General features: G+C 30.9%; 1 protein-coding gene across 1 annotated transcript; it reads right to left on the minus strand.

The window, feature by feature from the left end:
- Positions 1 to 613: 613 nt before the first annotated feature.
- Positions 614 to 4,308, minus strand: LOC145559491 (transcription factor FER-LIKE IRON DEFICIENCY-INDUCED TRANSCRIPTION FACTOR-like). The gene is made up of 4 exons (XM_081620910.1): positions 3,680 to 4,308; positions 1,326 to 1,523; positions 976 to 1,149; positions 614 to 870 (listed from the first exon to the last, which is right to left on the minus strand). The coding sequence occupies exons 1-4, from the start codon at positions 4,202 to 4,204 to the stop codon at positions 775 to 777; spliced, it is 993 nt and encodes a 330-aa protein (XP_081477036.1). The 5' UTR covers positions 4,205 to 4,308; the 3' UTR covers positions 614 to 774.
- Positions 4,309 to 9,197: the final 4,889 nt, after the last annotated feature.

Here is a 9,197-nt window from a genome sequence, read left to right on the forward strand (position 1 = left end):
CTCATTAAGTTTCTATGTTCTCCTCAACATCTAGAGCTTAGTTCCAAGCTAGGTTTGGTTTATTACCCAGTCTCTAGCTTGAGGGGGGTATTGGTGATTGTCCTACTTCCAGCTCAGACAACCTCATAGCTCAGCAAGCCGTCTACAGCGGCAGCAGCAGCTTTTGCTGCCTTCATCAAATCAGTCTTTGAAGAAACTTATGCAGAATATGAGAAGCTTCTGGAAGAAGTTAGTTGTAACTAATTCCCTGATTTCATGGGCTGATGTGGCAGAAAGTTTGTTATGAAAAGTCTTGTAATAACAGAATATAAATAGATGTCTTAGAAGCTTCTTTTCATTGTAATCAAACACAAGTTTTGTGTGACATTTTCTCTTTCTATTTTTCTCTCTATTTTCTCCCAGTTAGATGATCTTCTTCATTCTTAGATTTTCTGATGTAATGATTACATATTGTAGAAGCGATTCAATCAATGAAGATGTTCTGTTTTTACTTGAATTCACTGTTTGATTGAAGTTTTTCATCAACTTCTTTACCTAGAAAATAAAAGCTATTTTATGGATATGCAATGTTCTACGGATTAATTATCTAGCATTATTGAAAACCATATATCCATAATGCAAAAGTAAGCGTCCTTGATTCCTTATAGTCTTATGCCTTGTACTGTTATGCATGCACCTAATTTCTTTTAACATAACTAGAATTACATAAATCATAAGAGAAATTACAAAAGTTGTGAAAATTAAACATCTTCACCTAATAAATAACCTCAATTATTAAAAACATTGAAACTCAAATCTTTGGTTAAGAAAAGCCCCACTTATCCACACTTTCATGTTAGGCAAGTTAAATTCCTCCCTACATTTTGCAACCTGTTCCAAACAAAGTTCATGTGTTAGATTGCAATGATTTCCATCAACCAAAATGTATAAAATTAAAAATGTAAAATTAAAGGTAAAATAAATCAAAGAAATTACATTTAGGGTAAATGTGAGTACGAATTGCTCGTATAGAGTGCTTAAGCTTGAATTTCGAATTGTAAACGTAGTTAATGAATCAAGCGCCTTGTAAAGGGACGCTGCTACACCTTGTCCTTTGTTACTCACTACCTTGACATAAAATTCTCTTTCTTCAATTTGAAGCACATCCATCTACGTTACATTCAATAGTACAATACGGTTAATAATCGAATGAATAATTAAAAAATTGTACTAATGTCACTTGAATTTAGTTGTCATATATATTACGACGATTTCAACATATACACTATCAACGTAACTATTAAGAGCTAATATTTAAGAGTTTGTATTATATCTTTAGAATGTACCTGCACAATCATCTTACAAACCGGAAGAAAGTTGTCAAGAGAAGCATTTTTCTTAGGGGTATCAGCATAACCTTGGCTTCTCTCGGCAGCTTTCAAAGATGATTCAAGGCCTTCTATTTGAGATTTTAGCTTCTTTGATTGCATTTGCAAATCTTGCACATACAACACCGCGTCCCCAACTATGGATGCCTTGTCCATCTAGAACAAATAATTATGGTTAATTTCCAATAAACATAAAATTGGCACAAAACAAAATATTACTATGTAATAAGAAAAAACAAAAAAAAATGCAGCATATAAGAAGCTAAAAATGAAAAGGAAAGACAATAAATAACCATTTATTACACCGATTTACTCGTGAATTGTCGATAAATTCCCAACTTAATACTAAAAAAGGAAGTATATTACAATGATTTAATCATTGTATCTTGATACTCCGTATAATACTTCATAATAAATAACAATTTTTGATATTATACTCTATATTTGTGCTTTGAAAATGGCTTATTAGTATATGAATCAAATTAAAAACCTTCAACTACGAAGAAACTTTAATGAATGTGCCAAATCATCTGGGAACATAACATAAAATTTAATTATGTTTAGTTAAGATTTTATTTAATTTAAGATCAAACATTCAACAATTAATTGGAATTTGATACAGTAGATGGTAGAAGATTTGTTATTATAATTTTAAATGCCGCGTTGTTTGTCTAAATAATGTAATGCACTTTTATAGTATGCTCATTTGTGTTGTTTAATACAACAACTATGGTGTTTTGTCTCAAGATTCTAAGTTATTGCATGTGAAACCGTATCAAAACTCAAAATAGCAAATCTGCGTATCTCTTAGCCTGCTTTTAAAAATTCCATGAATCGAACCTAGTCTCTTTTTATTTATTTATCCTATAATTCAATGTTTATTTATTTATTATTTTTTTTTTATCATTCGAAAAAAGTTTTGTGAAAAATTTAAGGTAAAGATATCTAATACGAAAAGAATATGTAGCTGTTTTTGTAAAAAACATATTATATACTTGTACTTCGTATTAAATTATGTGCCCATCAATACATCATACTTCGTATTATATACTTGTACTTCGTATTAAATTATGAATGAACACATTATCATATTAAGTCTAATTTTATATTCACAGTAATAAAAATAGTCTAATTTTTTGAACAATTTTGGGTTTTAAGTATTTTTTTTCATTATGTAACGTAGAGAATAAAATCGTAATATGAGCTCCTTTTTGTTTCCAATTTACATCACTATCCAAACTCGTTGCACTCTCATTGTGGAGTGAACTGATCAACAATCAAAAAACATGGTTTTTCTCTCTTTAATCCAACATAATTATCATCTTTGTTTCCCTTATTTTTTTTTCATAGGTATTTTTCAATTTCAAAGCCCAATAGAAAAGATTAAAAAAATTGCTTTAGTGGTTATGTTGACTAGTGTAAATTTTAACTTCTATGTATGTTATATTCCCTTTTTTAAGTAGCTCCAAAATGTTTGCAGGGTTTCCCTTTATAGCACTACCTAATTTTCTTTATTAAGTATTGTTCCCAAAAAACTAAATATAAAAATAAATAAATGCATCACTCACAAAGAAGAATAACATTACATAGTGTATGTGTTAGTTAAATATGTACTCGTACAAATTATATATCATCAATACACAAATATAAATACTCGTAATTTTTAACATTTGACCGCTTGTAAAAGAAGATATATTTTTCCTCGTATTATCAACCAATACTTCTTTTCATTATAAAAATAAATAAATAAATAAAACAACCGATACTTAATTTTGGGATGGAGTTGTGGAAGCCTAATGTAGTAGTGTTATTTGTGTAGTTGTGTATGATTGTATGAAGAGATGTACTTCAAGAATTTGGCTAATAGGGTTTTTTTGCACACTTTAGTACGTTAAATTGAGCCTTTACATACTTAATCAATGACTCTATTACTCCGTACAATATTTAGAGAGAGAGAGAGAAAAAAAACATTATAAATGGCCAAACACCCAAATAATATATTAATGGTGTAGTTAGATTGCAACTCTCAAATTATGAGAGTAATTTGCCATCAAATCTCAACCATGCATAAGAAAAATAGGGACTATACTATATACAATTATTACAATTATACATTTTTACACGTCACACAATAACTTATGAGCCATAAAAAAATTAGGTGAAAATTTTAAAATTATCCGTAACATCAAAACACATAAAAAAAGTACGTAAGTTTGATAGTAACGTCGGTAATTTAATTATCGTGAATTATTCCATAGTTAATACGAAATTTTACTAATAAAACAAAAAAATTAACCACCTAATAAACATACCTTAGTGATATTAGGAACCAAAGCACGAAGGGCATAGAGCTTCTCCTTCATCCTTCCTCTCCTCTTCCTCTCCGAAACCAACGTCCTCGATCGATCGAGTTTCCCCTTCTTCGACGTATTCTTCGTAGTGGCCGAAGAATGCTCTCCGGCCTCTAAGTTATCATCATCTTCGTCGTCATCCTCCTCCTCCTCCTCTTCACCTTCTCTACCATCTTCAAACCCGGACAAGGAATTAAGCATAGTATTGTTGGTACAAGACATAGTAGGTGAACTAAAATTATTAAAAACATTGTTATCTTGAGAAAGTGGGTAGAAATTCATGCTATAATTATCAGAAACATCATTATTTCTAGCAAAAGAAAGGGGATCAAAGTTTTGATTAACACAAATACTAGAAGGATCAGAGGTTTCAGATCCTCTTAACATTTCAATAACATGATTAAAATTAATGTCATTTTCAACAAAATCAAGGCTAAAATCATGGATTAGTGGTAATGATGGGGTGGAAGAATTGGAATCATCCATGATTAGATTTTTGTGGGAAAAAGTCAGAGAGAAAGAGAGAGAAGAGTGTGTGTTGACCTTTTTTGCAAGCTCATTTATGTTCTTATTTATACTTAGCGGATTAGAGGATTAGTGGGGAAATGAAGAACTTATTTATTCTTAAAAATTAGAATAAAGCTTCTTACTAGTAATTCCTTAAAATTTATTTTATAGCTTAGTAAGCTTCTTACTAATTTTATCTAGTTATTACTCTGTTAATAATACTTGTACTTCGAGTGTGTTTTATTCACCTAATTTTTATTTATCTGAATTTTACTGAACTTATCTATACATAGTTAGACGTAAAAGTTGAGTTGTTTCTGTCTCAATTGAATAGAGGAAGTAATTTATTAAAAAAAAATATATAGAATAATTAGGATCTATTGAGTGCCCTATGATGATGTTTAAGTTGATAAAATTCCTGATTATGCAACTAATGAAAAGTACTCCGTGTGTATTTGGTTGTGTTAATATAAACTCTTTTATTCTATATTACGAACCTTACTCTCAAGTTCAATAAAATTTCATCTACTTTGCTTGGTGGAATGGCTACCACTTTGTTAGTGAACTACATTAATTTCATTGTTTTGAATTTGTTTATTTCTTTGTGTAAGAAATTATAAAATAATTCATTAATATTTTTTAAATAATCAATCAGTAATTCAATACAAAGTACATACATAGACCTACGTATAGAAACTTATTAGATCTTCGTGCTCTGCCCTCTTTTTGTTTAAATTTGGACTATGGAGTCCTTCATGGAGTTTCTCTTTTTTTTTTTTTTTTTTTTTAATTACAAACATAAATAATTATTAGGAAAAATGTAATTTAATAATCACACCTTTAGTCGGTCTTTCATGAACAATCCCACCTTTTAAAATTCCAGAAACAATCCCACCATTGACCCTCATCTTCCACTAACGATCCCATTGACCTACAACCTGTTAAACAAGTTTAATTTTTTTTTTCCTTTTTTAGCTACTTTTCTTCTCAATCCACCGGTCCAACCACCATGGCCACCCCAACACTCACTCCTTACCGCCACCCCCACCCACCAAGCCACCACGAAACCTCCAACCACGCCGAAAAATCCTATAACCACCCTCAAAACCCAACCCCAGCCTTGAAAACTCCACCCACAGCCCCGAAAAACCCCACCCCAGCCCTGAAACTCAATCCTCAGCCCCGAAATATTCCACCCCAGCCCCGAAATTCCACCCACAGCCTCGAAAAACGCCACCCATTATCTCTCAATTCGATTTTTGGTTTGAAATTAAACGCAAATTATGATTTCAATCAACTGAAAAATCGAATTGAAAGGGAATTGATGAATTCAGAGGAGAGAAACATACCAAAGAGAAGAGAGAAACTGCAGGATAAGGACAAAGAGGGGTTGCGGCAGTGATTGTGGCCATTGCGGGTGCTGACATTCACGGCAGTGGTTTTTGGGTTGGTTGGCGGGGAAAGCAAGGGAATGGGGAGGGGATGCAGTGGCGGGGATGGGGAGGGGATCAGTGGCGAGGATGGGGAGGGGATGCGGTGGCTAAGGCTGGGAGTTTTGGTTTTTTTTTTTCTTTTTAGTCTTCTTTTTTTTTAAAAAAAAGGATTAAATTAAACCTATTAAAATATGACACGTGTCTTATAATCTAAGAAAACCGGTTATCAAAACAATCCAACCGGTTAGGGATCGTTAGTGAAAGATGGGGTTCAAAGGTGGGATTGTTTCTGGAATTTCAAAAGGTGAGATTGTTTATGAAATACCGACTAAAGGTGGGATTATTAGATTACATTTTTCCAAATTATTACATCTAAAACTTTTTCTTTTTCAGGCGATTGTAAGCATATCTTGTCATTTAAGTCAAAAAAAGTAAAATATGTGACAAAATTTTCTATAGGCCAAACTACTTATCCTCAAAACAAGTGCTTACCTATTACTAACCTAAAAGGGGTGAATAAAAATATGCTTTCTTAGTGTGAATGGAACAAGAATAGTGGTATATATAAGGGAGGAGCCAATCCCTACTCTTAACTCCATATGTTGACAAAATTGAATAATTACTTATTTACTTAATACGACAAATGCATTTTTTTTTTTATTAATATCATTGGTGCATATGATTTGCTTATTTACTACATTTAAATTAAAATATGGAGTAATTAATTATAATTATGTGAAAAACGGTATGCGGGTCGATGTCTTATGACCGTCAGTGTATGCCTCATCATCTTAAGATTCGATTCTCAAAGGATTAATTAACTAATTAAATAAACATTAATTTGATAAAGACATAAATATTTATGCAAATAGAACCTGCCTCAAATAAAATTCTGCAAATTTATATTTAATCTCATTTGTAAATTATAATTAACAACGTCAATTATTTTGTGCAATTATTGTTGTTTGTTTGTATAATACAAAACATCACTACAGATAGTCACTCAAAATAGTGTATTTATGTACTAAAAGTATCTGTGTAGGTAAATTCATAAATGGACTTGGTTCACACTAATTTATTGAGGACCACTAACATTAGAGAAAGTATGGTTTTTTATTAATAAAAAAAAGGTCACTATAGTTAAAAAAAAAAAGTCACTATGTTGAAACAAAAATCATTTTGGTAATATATAAGCCTAAGTGGTTATTTTTGTAATGAAATAATTTATATACGGATCAATATGAATAATAAAGGTCACTGTGTTAAAATTAGGGTAATAGCGTCGTATTTCAAGTTCACAATATTATTAAACGTTGTAACAGTTTTAATAAAGGTTATGTTAAAAATAAGGTTACTATGTTAAAAATAATGGTCACTATATTCAATATAATGTCAGTTGCGTATGTATAGACCTCGGGTCCACAATAATATTATTGTGGACCAGGTCCACGCAAGTCTTTTTGATCTCCTAATTGCTAAAATATAGGTATAGGCCAAAACTATATCAAAAATTAATTGCCATGTTATTTTAATTCTACCTCTCATAATTAAAAATTCACTATAAATTCAATAAAATATTGTATTTTGGTATAGGTGTTCTCTTTCATCCCGTTTCCACCCTTTTTAGATACTCTTGTAATACGAAGTACATTTTTCGAAATGAAAACCTAACTAATGTGACAATATAATCTGTTTTACAAACAATTGTATTGTACTTTGTAATTGTCTTTATAGTCTATGTTTATGCAACTAACATTTTTTGACAAAGGAATTAAATATAAACAAGAAAATTCAAGAAAATTTGAAAGGAGTTTAAGATTATTTTATAGATTGTCAACTAAATTACCATGCAAATATACAATCACGCATGATAACCTGTCTACAATAATTAAGGGCAGTGAAAAGGACAAGTATTATCACATCGCAATGTTGCGAACCGGCCAAATATTTTTATTTGTACCAAGTATAATGCCATTAGTTTGTAATTTTGAGTATGGTTTTGGCTCAAAGCATGTCATTTTTAGGGTTTTTTTTCCTTTTGTTTTGAATATATTTTTTTTAACTCGAAATACAATTTTTTCTGCCTTAAATACATGTTAACAGAGAGACTTAAATCCACGTCAACTAAAGTAAAATTTTCTCATCAAGGTCATGCCAAAGTCGTCGTATACATGTCAAAGTCATCAATTATCGAAGAACAGAAAAATGCATGACCTAATCGTGAAACCATTGAACGACCAGCATATTCTATCATTTGCACGAGTGAATTACATTTTGACTTAAATCGTGTTTTCAAGCAAGATTACGCACATTAATAGAATCTGTTTAGTCGATTGCCAGATAATGACAATTTTTGGGACAACACCAAAAAAAATAATCACTTAACGGTCATTTAAGGTTGATTTTGCAACTACCACATCAACGTTTGGCATTTGACAACGACTATTGTCGCAATCGTTTAGCGATCGATCGAAGCTTCTTCAATTCGAAAACAATTAACTACTAACCTACTCGTTCAAGAAATCAAAATAAGAGGATCAAACCATTTTTCGGACTCTTTTTCAAACAGTTTTAGCTTCATCAGATATAAATTCTAGTTCGTCAAATTCTCGATATCAAAGAATGTGTTAGAGGACCAACTCAACTAAAAGTGTAAATTGATGGTTGAAGCCTAAGATTGGTTTATATACTCTAGCTATCACACCCCCTCACATGAGAGTCCTTTGGAGTTGGAATATGGATCGATGCGGCATGAGCCCCTTCAAACCTAGTGCAAAATATTCCATTTAGAAGTTAGGGGTGGATGAGATCTGTGACCTTTGTGTCATGGTGGCTCTTTGATACCATGTTAGAGGACTAGCTCAACCAAAAGCTTAATCTAATGGTTGAAATCCAGAATCGGTTTATATACTCTATAAGAATGAAATTATTAAGATAACAATTGGTTTACTTGAATTTTGATGATCTTGATCGATGTAATGATGCAAAATGTGATGTAATCGATGGTTCATACACCTGTGTATACCAAACACTCGGATTAAAGCGGAAAGAAGATAGTATATAGTTATACAGAACATCATGAATTTATAAAAGAACATAGAATTAAAATATAAAGAACGCATTAATTTCTGATAAACAATTTTTAGAAAAAGGTAAAAGATAATTACTAATTAATTTTTACCACACATTTAAATTAATGACAAATCATTTCAAAATATTCAAATACACAGAATTTCTCCATTTAAAATTATTTTCACCCAAATATATATAATTCAAAATTTCATTTTAAATTTCAAAAATTTAAAATTCAAAATTTAAGAACATAAATATTGAATCACTTTGAAATTCAAAAATTTACTATGGCTTCTATCTCTATATAAACTCAATTTGTTTCTTTTAACAAAAAAAAAAATATATGTTCTTTTTGCGTTTCTATAACTCTTGTATTTTGATTGGGTGTACCATGCGCATGGTACACCCAAGTGTATGATGACATTTTCAAATTTGATGAGCCTAAACACTAGGGGTGTAAAGGAGTT

The sequence above is a fragment of the Chenopodium album genome, chromosome 9 (genome assembly GCF_948465745.1).
Source record: "Chenopodium album chromosome 9, dcCheAlbu1.1, whole genome shotgun sequence".
Lineage (NCBI taxonomy): Eukaryota > Viridiplantae > Streptophyta > Magnoliopsida > Caryophyllales > Amaranthaceae > Chenopodium > Chenopodium album.